Genomic DNA, 14,192 nt, shown 5'->3' with positions numbered 1-14,192 from the left:
AGCTGCTGCAAATGGCACTATTCCACCGCAGGAATCCTACTCGATTTGACTCTTTCACTTATCCACCGGCCAAATCTGGTACTGGGTTCATTTTCAGTCTCTGATTCCGCTGGGTTCCAACCGAGCCGAGTAGGTACTGAATGTGAGGTGTAAACCCTGTAGAGCTCTGATTGGCCAGAGACCTGTAAATCACCAGGAAACACAGAGCTCCAGCACAAACTCACCGCTTGTAAAATCTCTGAAGTTACAGCAGCTTTCACATTAGTTTTTATCCGACTCTCAGCAGCAGCTCATAACATTCCTCCGAGGGGTTTCTGAAGAGGGTCAGACGCTCCTTGGGTCAATGGCTGAGCAAAATCTCCAGCGAAATCTAAATGTATGACAAGGTTATGAGGCTCAAAGGTGTCCCCTGGTGGACAATAGCTACAAGTGTGTGTATTGATCTCCCCTTTCAGGTCCAGTCTTCATATAAAGCACAGGTCCTAGAGGTGATTGTTTCTGTCTGAGGGGGATGGCGTCTCACAAGCCGAAACTCAGAGAAAAATCAGAAGCTCATGAGGAGGAAGAGGAATACGAGACGCCCAGCAACTACGAGCTGGAGAGACTGCTTACACACGGCAGCGTAGCGTTCACACGAGTCAACGAGGTGTGGCCCAACATCCTCATTGGGGACGAGTGAGTACTCTCTACTGACACTCACTGGCCTCTTTATCAGAAACACCCCCCCTCTACTGACACTCACTGGCCACTTTATCAGAAACACCCCCCTCTACTGACACTCACTGGCCACTTTATCAGAAACACCCCCCCTCTACTGACACTCACTGGCCACTTTATCAGAAACACCCCCCCTCTACTGACACTCACTGGCCACTTTATCAGAAACACCCCCCTCTACTGACACTCACTGGCCACTTTATCAGAAACACCCCCCTCTACTGACACTCACTGGCCACTTTATCAGAAACACCCCCCCTCTACTGACACTCACTGGCCACTTTATGAGAAACACCCCCCTCTACTGACACTCACTGGCCACTTTATCAGAAACACCCCCATCTACTGACACTCACTGGCCACTTTATCAGAAACACCCCCCTCTACTGACACTCACTGGCCACTTTATCAGAAACACCCCCCCTCTACTGACACCCACTGGCCACTTTATTGTAAACATGGGAGATGCAAGTTTATTGTGTGTATATGTATGTATGTGTGTGTATGTGTGTGTGTGTGTGTGTGTGTGTGTCTGTGCAGGGACACAGCGCAGAAACGTTACGGTTTACAGAAGATGGGAGTGACTCACGTTCTAAATGCGGCGGAGGGTCTGAGGAACGGTGTGAGTACCGGAGCGAGTTACTACAGTGACCTGGGGCTGCAGTACTATGGCATCGAGGCCGAGGATATTCCCTCCTTCAACCTCAGTCAGTTCTTCTTCCCTGCAGCAGAGTACATCCAGCAGGTCCTCGGGAACCCACAGAGTATGAACACACACACACACTAAGCGTGTGGTGCCTCACCTGCCCTTGACCTCACTGACATCATTGCTGTAAACGAAGGTTTGAGATTTCTCCTGTCCAATCTTTTCTCATTTATTTCTCCTGTGTGTCTCAGATAAGCTGCTGGTTCACTGTGTGATGGGCCGCAGCCGCTCGGCCACGTTGGTCCTGGCGTACCTGATGATCCAGGAGAAGATGACCCTGGTGGAGGCCATCAATCATGTGAAGAGAAAAAGGAGAATACTGCCCAACTGGGGCTTCCTCAAACAGCTCAGAGAACTGGACATGTTCCTACAGGAGAAGAAGAGAGATAACACTGAGTCTGAGACACTGTGAGAACTGCACTTTATCTACAGGAGCTGAGACTGAGACACTGTGGAGACACAAAACTGGGAACAGAGGAGAGAACACTGCGACTAACACTCTGTAAGAACTGAACACATCTACATTACACTAGCAAAATGGAGAAAACACTAAGAGATCTGACTCTTACAGCAGTGGAGAAATGACTGAGCCTGAGATGCTAAAGAGACAATGAGAAATGGACACTTTCTTAAAAGAAAGAGAGAAAACACTGAGACTGAGATGCTAAAGAGACAATGAGAAATGGACACTTTCTTAAAGGAAAGAGAGAAAACACTGACTACAGATTTTACTGAGACAGAAGCCAATGAGTGAAAAGATTGAGAATGAGACACTACTGAGACATTGGTTGGCAGTGAGGTTGAGAAACATTTGAACAGTGACATTTCTCAGATCTCATCTTCTGAACACTGCTAGAATAAGAATCAAAGAGATCCAGACCCCTCAGCTTTAGGTCAAAGACTTTAGCTAAAATCCGTCATTGTTTAATAATTAGTCATTTAAAAGTTTCACAGCCTCAAAATCTCTGGACAAACTAGCGATAATTAACATAATCATGATTTCGTTTAAATAGGATCAAAAGCCTTTGAAAGGATGTGCTAGAACCATGGGTTAAGGTAGAGAACCTTTATTTTAAAGAGTGTATTATAAAATATAAAACTAGAATCAGACCACAGTTCGTCTCTTTACTCACCTGAGTGTTAGCCCTGGATCTGGTGACGTTAAACCGTTCTGAGGACACCTGGGCTCAGGTGAGTTCATCACTGGATTCACCTGCCTCAGGAAACAGGTGAAGGGCAGACACACAAACAGGACTTTTATTTTATAAAGCTACACCTGTCCCCGTTTGGTGGATGTAGAAATGTAATTGTGGTTTAAATATACTCAGTAACGATAATGTGGGGAAATCCAGGGGGCGCCGCAGAGTCTCGGGTCCTGGGTGGGATCCTCTCCTCGGATCACTGTCTGTGTGGGTTTCCTCCGGGTGACTGTCTGTGAGGAGTGTGGTGTGTTCTCCCTGTGTCTGCGTGGGTTTCCTCCTGGTGACTGTCTGTGAGGAGTGTGGTGTGTTCTCCCTGTGTCTGCGTGGGTTTCCACCAGGTGTTCTGCTTTCATCCAAACGTGGGTAGGTGGAGTGAAACTGTCTACAGGTGTAAGTGTGTGAGAGACTGGGTGTGTGTGTGAAACTGTCCCCTGTGAATAAATGAATGAATGTATTGAGACCTCAGCCCTGTGTTGTTTGAGGTTGAGGGATCTGTTTGATGTTTATTATTTTATAACGTATTTAACAATGTTTGGTCATTCATGTTTTACAGTGTAACACCCCCCTCAGGATATTTAGTGCAGCACAGTGGCGTGGTTAAGTCAAAAAGGGCATACACTGGAAACCCTGCTCGAGGTGATGTAAAGTTTATAGACAGCTCCTATATAATGAATGAATGCAGCTGATTTAAAGGTGTCACCCTGTGTTTAAAGCTCTGAGTGTGTCTCCTCTCCATGTGCTGCTCTGCAGTCGGTTTGCTCTGGAAACCGCTCTAACGTGTTTACGAAGCCCCAGTGTCTGTAAATGGGTAAAAAAACAAAGTGTCTGGGTCCGGTGCTAGGCTTTCTCTCTCTCTGCCCCGGTTAGGATTAGGTGTATTATCTGAGTTTAATGTAGTTTCAGTGGATTATGGCCTTTACTTCATAACGAGCAGAACAAAGAGCAGCTGAGGTCTCGGGAGTTAGCTGTAAATTTACAGTTGCTATGGCTACTGCTGCATTTAAAGTGGAAGTTTTGAACAAAAATACACAGAATAAACAACTGATTTCAGCTTCATATCACAGAGAGTGATGAGAGGGGGATAATATTTTAAGGCATGACACCCTAAATGTAACTACAATACAGCAGTTATTATAAAGTCCAGCAGCTCCTCTGATATCACTGCAGACTGGTGTAGAGCTGCTACAGAGCGGCGCTAGTCGCCTGGGAATGAAGCGCTGCTCTGTTTTATTTGTGTTCTGGTGAAGTATCAGGGTGTTGAAGGGGCGTCCCGTGTCGTAGGGGGAGATTTAACCACTGCGCTCTGTAACTCAGCTCCAAGGGGAGAGAGGACACTAAGAAACAGGGGGTTGGGGGCTGGGTATAACACGTCCCAGCACTGGTAAGGAACAGTGGAACCGTGTTCTCTGGAGTGACAGGGTTCCTCTGGGGCGTGGAAGTGTTCTCTGCCAATGACTCTCACTGTTGATTCTGAGGCTGAACTCCATCAGATCCTCACAGCTATGTCCCCTTCAGTTCAGAAGGAAGAGGAGGAACCCCCGAAGTCTGCAAGCATCGGACAGGAATAAAACACTAATGATCCGTTACAATAAGAATCTGTTTATTGAAGTGTTGGAGTGTGATGAAGTGTCTCCTCCTCTTTACATCGCTCTGCATATTCAAAACATATTTAAAACTTGTGCGTTTTTTTGAGTTTGGTGCATCATAAACAACTCAGACCTGAAAACACAAACCTCTGTGGAAGTTAATGATGAGAGAAAACCTCTTTCAAACACTCCAGTTAATTCATTACATCACACACCGCATCACGTCCAGAGGTTTATAAAGCCTTCACCCTGAAGGGTCACCGCAAAGAGTTAAATCACCCAGCTGTCACCCGCCTCGCGCTGCTTTCACACGGAACACGGGGTGGAACAGTGGGCGTCTGTCCCTGGGCCAGAGGGAGGGTTCAGTGACAGATAACAGCCCCTCTTGATGTTCTAACTATGACATCACACGCCCGCTGCTCTCCTATTGGCTGGGTGTAGCTTGGTCTGGAGCTGGAGCGTCTCTTAAAGCCTTCGTCCTGATCAGTTTAATAAAGCCCTGTCTGGTATCATCACTCTAACACAACTAAACCTACCCCCCCCTTCAAAGTCCCAGAGTACAAGCCCTTACTTTAAGGCCCTGGGTCGGGCTCACATCGCCATGATCAGTTTTAAAATGGTAAAGACCCGCACATCACTTCCTCGGAGAGAGAAAGAGTGGAAATGAATGACATTTCATGCAGAGAAAGGAGGAAAGAGAGAGAGGAAGCTGTTTAAGACGTGTTTAAAAAAGAAAAAGAAATCGGGTTCAAGTGATAGGAGTAAAGAATGCCCTGGAAGAAACTGTAAACAAATAGAGGCACAGGAGCTGCAGGTATCTGGTCGAGAGAGAGAGAGAGAGAGAGAGAGAGAGAGTGAGAGACACAGTTAATGAAAGTCAGGTTTCTCAGGGAAAGTGCAGCCCGAGCGCTGGATGATGACGTTAGCTGCGTAGTGACCCGCTCTGATGCACTGCTCCAAAGACTTGTCCTGAACCAACTCCGACAGGAACCCTACACACACACACACACACACACAGGGTTACTTAGTTAGTCGTCCCGTGACCTTGAGAGTCTTGAAAGGTGCCTAAAATAAAATGTATTATTATTATCTTTCTGTTACAGAAACCCAATGCTAACACTTGGGGATTTAGAGACCTCTGGTGGATACGTGTTGGGGCTAGTTCTATCTCCCAGTGAATATATTTATAGAGCGTATTCCTGTCGTTCCTGCTGTTACTTCACTCTGTATATTTACTCCTTACGATGGTGAGCACACCTCATTTACCAATCTCTTATTTAATTAGCAATTCCACCTTAAATGCTTCACACGAATGTAACTGCTGCACCATTTAAGGAACTCTTCTCGGTTTGAGGTTTATTAGTTTCTCCTCTGAGCTCCACATCAGCTCCTTTACCTCCAACAAAAGCATCCCCCGCTCCGTTCGTGTCCACGATCTCATTCTGATCAATGTCAATAACCGGAAACCTCTTCACTTTATCACCTGAGAGAGAGAGAGAGAAAAGAGAGAGGAGGAGGAGAGAGAGAAGGAAAAAGAGGAGAGAGAGAGAGAGAGAGAAAAGAGAGGAGGGGGAGAGAGAGAGAAGGAAAAAGAGGAGTGAGAGAGAGAGAGAGAGAGAGGAGAGAGAAGAGAGAGAAGAGAAGGAGAGAGAGGAGTGAGAGAGAAGGAAAGAGAGAGGAGTGAGAGAGAGGAGAGGGAGAGAGAGAGCGGAGAGAGGGAGAGAGAGAGAAAGAGAGAAAGAGAGAGAGGAGAGAGGGAGAGAGAGAGGGAGAGAGAAGAGAAGGAGAGAGAGAGAAAAGGAGAAAGAGGGAGAGAAGAGAGAGAGACATGCTCAGATCTGGAGAGAGAGTGGGGAGTGGTTTATTGACTGTAAATTAAACACACAATAAAAATAAAGGAAAATACAAAGAGAAAGAAATCAGACCAAGAAATAAGAGAGAGAAAATTAGAGACAGAACTGAGAGAAACAAGAGAAATGAAAAGCAAGAATGAAGAATGAATGAGAGAAAGACAATATACAGCAGAAAGGGAAAATACTGAAGAAACAGACGAGAGAAAATAAGAGTCAGACAAAGACAGAGGCAGGCAGCTGCAGAGAGAGAGAGAGAGAGAGAGAGAGAGAGAGAGAGAGAGAGACACATACCCACAGTAGCGACAGTGTCCTCTTTGCCCTGAGTGAACACTACAGTCCTCTGTCTGTTTTTATTCACTTTGGGTAGAAGCTGAACTCGCCGTGCAATCTCCATTATATCATCAGTCTACACACACACACACACACAGAGAGACAAAGTAAGGTCAGGAAAAATTACTTATTTCGTGTGTGTATGAGAGTGAGTGTTTTTTCAGTGTGTGTGTGTGTGTGTATGAGGGTGATACTCACCTCAAACCCCAGCTCTTTACCGAAAGTGGCCGCCTCCTGCAGAAACAGCACAACAGCGGTTAACTCCTCCCCAGAAATGTAATAGCAGTGCACAGGGAAACACTCCTTATAACTTCAGTGTGAGTGGGCGGGGCTTAAACACTAGCCTACACAAACAATACGCCCATACACCGCCCCCTTCAGTCTATTAAACCTCCACTGAGGACCTGGCCCCGCCCTCTCTGAGCGTCTTAACAATACAGAGGGTGGAGCTTCAGCAGGGGCGGGGCTGTGACCATGTCACTGGGAGGTGAAGCATCAGCATTAACCTTCGCCTTTATATTGTTCTCAAAACACCCTGAAACCGTCTGAGCCACAAACTACACAAGGCTAGAGGTGCACTTGTTTATCCTGCGTCCGTTTGCTGCGTCGGTTTTACACGTCCTGGGAAAATAAAAGCTGTGCTTACCCAAGGTGCAGTACATGTTTAAATGATAGGGGGCAGTGCAGGCGATGTAGAAGTCCACAAATATCCATCATTCTCTGGACTGCCCTCTAGTGAAAGCCTCCAGTTACAAGCGTAGCACAAAGGTGAGGATGTGAACAGTTAACGTTGACTCGACAGAGCCTTCACTGTGGGTTACACAAGAGCCCTGCGCCGTTGTGAGCGTTTGTGTTGTTTATTCGTCTCTGACCGTGTCTGAGGAGAGCTGTCTGTGAATGAGAGGAGCTCATGTTCCTGTACTACTGAGGTTCAACTTCAACAGTGTCCCTCCGACTACCGACCAAGAAGTCTGCGGTCTGCGTCCACGGCATGCGGCGTTATGTTTCTGGAGCAGGGCGTGTATCTCTAGCCTTACAGTTTCTGTTGGAGAGACTGGTGGGTGGAGCCTTGTGGATAACACAGCTGCCTTCCAGACGTCTAGGGTTTGATTCCCAGCTTGGGCAGGCACCACATCCTCCACCCATATGTTCACCCACCTCTGAGACAGGAGCAGACCATAACTCCACACACACACACACACACAGACTTACCGTCTCGTTGCCGAACAGGATGTCGACGTAGGGCATGACCTTCATTAGCGGCTCCTTGAAGAACTGACTGATGAAGGGGGCGGAGAGATTCAGGCCGAAGATTTTATTGTGTTCACAAGCGTGTTTCGCCACTTTCAGAATCGACTCTGGAGACACGGTCAGGAAGAAGCCCTGAACACACACACACACACACTTCATAATTCATCCTGTACACATAACACATCTGTAAATGTAACCTGCATCCAAAGAAGGATCCGAATGGACCAAAACATAAAGACCATCTGTGTATGATGATTTCATTGGACTGTGAAACGTGGGCATTCAAAACTGCCCACGGGACTATTCTCAGTGCAGCAGTGACACTGAGGGGTTTAAAAACTCCAGCAGCACTGCTGTGTCTGATCCACTCTACACCAGCACAACACACACTAACACACCACCACCACGTCAGTGTCACTGCAGCGCTGAGAATGATCCACCACCACATCACACCTGCTCTGTGGGGGTCCTGAGTGCTGAGGAACAGGGGGAAAGGGGGTAATAAAGTATGCAGAGCAACAGATGGACTATAGTGTCACCAGAGGGGACACTGAGGGGACAGTGGAGCTGAGAGAGGGGACAGTGAGGGGACAGTGTGAGGTGGGAGTGTGTGTCACTCACAGCGATGTAGTAAACTCTCGCCTTCTCCACCAACCTCCAGTTTTTCTCCAGGTCCAGGTGCTCCTCCTTCTTGTAACAGTTCGCAGCCGCTAGGTTCGCTATCAGAGATCTGCGCGCGCACACAGACACACACACACACACACACACACACACACACACACACACAGTGTGAAAGGACAACTCCAGGACGTCTAAATTTCTTTAGACTTTCTCTAGAGCTCTGACCTGTTGTCCCCAGTGATGCACGCTGCACAGGTTCCTGTCGGTTCTTCGTTCTGTTCGTAATAGTGAGCGTCCACATGAGCCTCCGCCGCTTTCTGCTTCAGAATCTCACCAAAGTGGTCCTTCCCGATACAGCCGAAAAACGTCGCCACTTTGTGGGGCTCCTGGATCATCCACTGTGCACAAACACACACACACGTACGTCAAAATCACACACTGCCACAAACCGAGCACTGATCAGATCTAGCTGAACGTCTAGTTCATGAATCTCTTCATGTGGAAACAGCCAGAGATCTGAGCGCTGTTGATGAATCAGCTTCAGGGCCTAAACACAAACTCCACAAACCAGAGCCTCATTTACATATTTACATGAAGTCCTCCCTTATTCGCGCTGACGTTTCGGACGTGAGCCAATGAAAAGATGTGAATTCAGAGGCTGGTGAACTAATGTCTGAACTCGTAGTGTGAGTTTGAGGAGAACTGTGCCCCCTACTGACCAAACTAGAGTTAAACTGAGGGTGAGTGGAGGAAATAAACAGTGTAGTAAACAGAGCCTTCTGATTGGTTGAAGAGGGTACAATGATGTGATGGAGAAGTGTGATGTTAACAGTGTGTTACTGCAGTGGGTTAGAGGCTGCTTTCAGGTGTGTGTGTGTGTGTGCGCGTGAGAGAGAGAGAGAGAGAGAGAGAGAGAGATATGAACTGATAGAAACAGCAGGTGGAAAGAGAGGCAGAGTGAACAGATCTAACCTGTGCGATTTTGACCGAGTTCTGGGTGGAGCCGCCAGCATGGTACTCCACCTTACTCTTATTCACGATCTCCTCGAACCTGAAACACACACAGTGAGGGCAGGTGGAGGACTGTGTGTGTGTGTGTGTGTGTGTGTGTTTCCCTAAAGGGCTGGTCTGTGTGAGAGATGTCCTGAAGCAGGTGTGGAACACTTTTCCTGAGACACTGACAGTAATAAACACTCTGAGGACCAAACACCAGGGAATACCACACGTCTTTGATTCAGAGCTGGACGTTATCGCCAAAATTTATATCACGAAATATTTCTTCATTTCACTCGATACGATATAATAATGATATCAATGCGAACAATTAAAAAATAACACAGAAAATGTGCCAAGAACGGAAAACAACACACAGCATCAAACCACCACCTCTGGGCTTCGTCAGTGTTGATCTTTTTAAACTAAACATTAAACTGAAGGGACAACAGCGCCCTCTAATGTCAGTGACAGACGCTGTAAATAATGTGCACTGAAATATTGACAATGTGTTTAAAAACCTCATCGTTGTTATTGAAACATTTATATCGTGGTATATATTAATATTGGATTATTGTCCAGCTCTAGTTTTATTATTTTAATAATAAACCCTTAAATATCTGAGCCTTTCAATCTTCAGTGACATCCTCTGGCCAGAAGATGGCAGCACACTCCACAATTTCAGGAGCCAGATTCACAGAAAGGAATTATTCTGATGGCTTTTCCTCCAACTGCACAGTACCTACTTGTATCCAAAATGTACCCGGGGTTGAGTCAAACCCGTCTTTAATGGCTTTGGAAACCACAACAACGGCGGCGGTAACGTTAAGCGGTGTTTACTCATGGTGTATTGGCGTGTTGTTGTTGTTGTCGCTGGATTCTTTCGTCGGCCATCAATCCAAGGAGCGTTTGAACCTCTTCAAAAAGACCACGGCGTAATTTTACGAGCTGCCGTCGTGAGTCGGATAAAAACAAACGTGATCTCTGCTGCAGCTGGAGATTTTACGGATGGAGAGTTGGTGCTGGTCGTCTGCGTTGCGTGGCGTAGAGTGACGACTCTCTCCGAAGTGTTTGGGGAAACGCTGATTGTTCTGGACTGGGCTTCACCCACTGAGGCTGCTTCAAGTTACAAGTGTCACCATTTATTGTGACTGTTTTTAACTGTGACATTGATCAATTCATAAACAGCAACCAGACCCTGGGGTTTTAGAAAAAAAGATAAATGTAGTGTGTGTGTGGAGCAAAGGAGACTCACAGAGCTTTGTGCTTTTCCTCAGCGAGGATCTGATCATTGGGCTTCAGGCCATACCTGTAAACACACACACAATATTTATATATATATTACATCTCCACCTAATTCTCTGGTCAGTTTCTGATCTTAGGGTGGCTCTGGCTGTGTGTGAGGAGGGGAGGAAGAAGAGAGAGAGAGAGAGAGAGAGAGAGAGAGAGAGAGAGAGAGAGAGAGAGAGAGAAAGACAGCTGTGTTTTGTTAGTGAGGTGTCACAGCTGGAGAATGGTCCACCAGCAAAAACTGTGGACACAAGCAAATAATCCCCTCAGTTCAGCTGCCCCCTGTCGTACACAGATCTCTTACGCCAGCTAACTACTGCCCCCTGCTGGTTAGGCACTGGTGCCTGGGGAAGAGGGAGGGCCCTGCAGCCCCCACTGAGAACAAGTTTGCACTGTGTCAAGCCCCTTTCACACAGAACGCCAGAAAAACCAGAGAATCAGGTCTGGAGATTTTCCGGAGTCGGCCTTTCACACGTCGCCACAGCTGGAGATGTTCCGTGTCAGAGGTGTTCTCACAGCTGGAGATGTTCCGTGTAGTTAAGGCAGGGAGCGCAGACTGTGCAGCACGTGATTCAGGCAGGGGGGCGGAGCCTGTGCAGGAGATAGAGAGCGATTCTCTGGAACATTCCCGGCTCTGTTCACACAAGGCTCACTCAGACACTCCCTGGACTGTGCACCCGGGGCAGGATAAAATCCGGGGAATCTCCGGGACAATTGTATACACACAGCTCCTCCGGGAAAAGGATCAGTTCTGGAAGACGGGGCAGTGCTGAGAGGGGCTTCAGACCCCCACTGACGTATGGCTGGGGCATCACTGGGGTCGAACATACTCACTTGTACAGGAAGTCTTTATCCACCACAGCAGAGATGTCCAACAAGGGATTCCCCATTCCAAACAACTCATTCTGACTGAGAGAGAGACAGAGAGACAGACAGAGAGAGGACTATTTTATTGTATACTGTATATAAATGTTTCCTTTTGACCGTTACTTTTTTTTAAAGTAAAACACAAATAAACCCCAAACAAAACACAAAAATCAAACAAATCTGCTCTGATTTACTGCACTCTCTGAAGACGAGGAATTAGAAAATCAACTGAACTACTACTGACCTCACTGTGTGTGTGTGTGTGTAAGGATTTAATGAGCCCTGGCATGGGGAGCACATGGCAAAATGCTGACCACAGCCCCCTGCAGATACACACACACACACAGTCCAGCAGTTAAATTCTCTCTATCTCCCTCTCTGTTTCTAATATACTCCTCTTCTCAAACACCCATAGATACAAATATCTGCACACACACACACACACACGCACACAAATATGCAAAAAAACAAAAAAAACCCCACAGACCAACAGTCACATTCTCTGTCTCTTAATGTCTAACACACACACACACACACAGTCCAGCAGTTACATTCTGTGACTTGCAACACACACTCCAACACCAATACACACACACACACACACACACACACACACACACACACACAGAGAGAGTCCAGCAGTTACATTCTGTGACTTACAACACACACTCCAACACCAATACACACACACACTCGTGGTGCCCAAACCCCCGCGCGCTGCCGTGGTAATTTACTCACTTAGCTGTCCGCATGACGTCACATCGAACGTTTAAAACCCAACGGAAAATAAACAAGTAAACAACAAATAAAAAAATAAATAAATAAACGACACGGAAATACCGCTCTCGCGCCCGGCGTCCACCACGCGCAGCAGCAACAGCAGAGGAAACCGCGCACGCGCGCGCACACTCACCTGATTGGGTTCATCACAGGGGGCGGGGCCAAGGAGGGAAATCGGGAACTGTGATTGGTTAAAAAGGTAGGCGTTTATCAGGTTGAATTACTTCCCTCTTTTAGGTTAAACACCGAGAGGAATATAAAATATAAATAAACAAAACCGAAGCGAGTTTAAAGCCCGGAGAAATATTTACATAGTTATTTATTACATTAAAATAAAGGTCACGTTACATTTCATCACGTCGCGAGGTGCTTCTGTATTTTTATGAATTTTATTCATAAAATTCCTCTGGTGTGTGGAACAGTGGAACTGTGTTCTCTGGAGCGATGGGGTTCCTCTGGTGTGTGGAACAGTGGAACTGTGTTCTCTGGAGCGATGGGGTTCCTCTGGTGTGTGGAACAGTGGAACCGTGTTCTCTGGAGCGATGGGGTTCCTCTGGTGTGTGGAACAGTGGAACTGTGTTCTCTGGAGTGATGGAGTTCCTCTGGTGTGTGGAACAGTGGAACTGTGTTCTCTGGAGTGATGGGGTTCCTCTGGTGTGTGGAACAGTGGAACTGTGTTTTCTGGAGTGATGGGGTTCCTCTGGTGTGTGGAACAGTGGAACCGTGTTTTCTGGAGTGATGGGGTTCCTCTGGTGTGTGGAACAGTAGAACTGTGTTCTCTGGAGTGATGGGGTTCCTCTGGTGTGTGGAACAGTGGAACTGTGTTCTCTGGAGTGATGGGGTTCCTCTGGTGTGTGGAACAGTGGAACTGTGTTCTCTGGAGCGATGGGGTTCCTCTGGTGTGTGGAACAGTGGAACCGTGTTCTCTGGAGTGATGGAGTCCCTCTGGTGTGTGGAACAGTGGAACCGTGTTCTCTGGAGCGATGGAGTTCCTCTGGTGTGTGGAACAGTGGAACCGTGTTCTCTGGAGTGATGGAGTTCCTCTGATGTGTGGAACAGTGGAACCGTGTTCTCTGGAGTGATGGAGTTCCTCTGGTGTGTGGAACAGTGGAACCGTGTTCTCTAGAGTGATGGGGTTCCTCTGGTGTGTGGAACAGTGGAACTGTGTTCTCTGGAGTGATGGAGTCCCTCTAGTGTGTGGAACAGTGGAACTGTGTTCTCTGGAGCGATGGGGTTCCTCTGGTGTGTGGAACAGTGGAACCGTGTTCTCTGGAGTGATGGAGTTCCTCTGGTGTGTGGAACAGTGGAACTGTGTTCTCTGGAGCGATGGGGTTCCTCTGGTGTGTGGAACAGTGGAACTGTGTTCTCTGGAGCGATGGGGTTCCTCTGGTGTGTGGAACAGTGGAACTGTGTTCTCTGGAGCGATGGGGTTCCTCTGGTGTGTGGAACAGTGGAACCGTGTTCTCTGGAGCGATGGGGTTCCTCTGGTGTGTGGAACAGTGGAACTGTGTTCTCTGGAGTGATGGAGTTCCTCTGGTGTGTGGAACAGTGGAACTGTGTTCTCTGGAGTGATGGGGTTCCTCTGGTGTGTGGAACAGTGGAACTGTGTTCTCTGGAGCGATGGGGTTCCTCTGGTGTGTGGAACAGTGGAACCGTGTTTTCTGGAGTGATGGGGTTCCTCTGGTGTGTGGAACAGTAGAACTGTGTTCTCTGGAGTGATGGGGTTCCTCTGGTGTGTGGAACAGTGGAACTGTGTTCTCTGGAGTGATGGGGTTCCTCTGGTGTGTGGAACAGTGGAACTGTGTTCTCTGGAGCGATGGGGTTCCTCTGGTGTGTGGAACAGTGGAACCGTGTTCTCTGGAGTGATGGAGTCCCTCTGGTGTGTGGAACAGTGGAACCGTGTTCTCTGGAGCGATGGAGTTCCTCTGGTGTGTGGAACAGTGGAACCGTGTTCTCTGGAGTGATGGAGTTCCTCTGATGTGTGGAACAGTGGAAC

At 47.5% G+C, this 14,192-nt stretch overlaps 2 protein-coding genes across 2 annotated transcripts; one reads left to right on the top strand and one right to left on the bottom strand.

The window, feature by feature from the left end:
• The first annotated feature begins 511 nt into the window (after positions 1–511).
• On the top strand, positions 512–1,835 carry dusp29 (dual specificity phosphatase 29). The gene is made up of 3 exons (XM_066662944.1): positions 512–675; positions 1,258–1,481; positions 1,615–1,835. The coding sequence occupies exons 1-3, from the start codon at positions 512–514 to the stop codon at positions 1,833–1,835; spliced, it is 609 nt and encodes a 202-aa protein (XP_066519041.1).
• A 2,377-nt stretch (positions 1,836–4,212) lies between these two features.
• adkb (adenosine kinase b) lies at positions 4,213–12,286 on the bottom strand. The gene is made up of 11 exons (XM_066663819.1): positions 12,155–12,286; positions 11,384–11,458; positions 10,515–10,568; positions 9,239–9,317; positions 8,492–8,664; positions 8,267–8,375; positions 7,607–7,777; positions 6,593–6,628; positions 6,356–6,470; positions 5,608–5,694; positions 4,213–5,203 (listed from the first exon to the last, which is right to left on the bottom strand). Exons 1-11 carry the CDS (start codon positions 12,166–12,168, stop codon positions 5,079–5,081), a joined length of 1,038 nt encoding a protein of 345 aa, XP_066519916.1. The 5' UTR covers positions 12,169–12,286; the 3' UTR covers positions 4,213–5,078.
• Between the last annotated feature and the right edge of the window lie 1,906 nt (positions 12,287–14,192).

This window comes from Hoplias malabaricus, chromosome 3 (genome assembly GCF_029633855.1).
Source record: "Hoplias malabaricus isolate fHopMal1 chromosome 3, fHopMal1.hap1, whole genome shotgun sequence".
Lineage (NCBI taxonomy): Eukaryota > Metazoa > Chordata > Actinopteri > Characiformes > Erythrinidae > Hoplias > Hoplias malabaricus.
The sequence above is the reverse complement of the archived record's forward strand: the minus strand, read 5'-3'. Positions and strand labels throughout refer to the sequence as shown.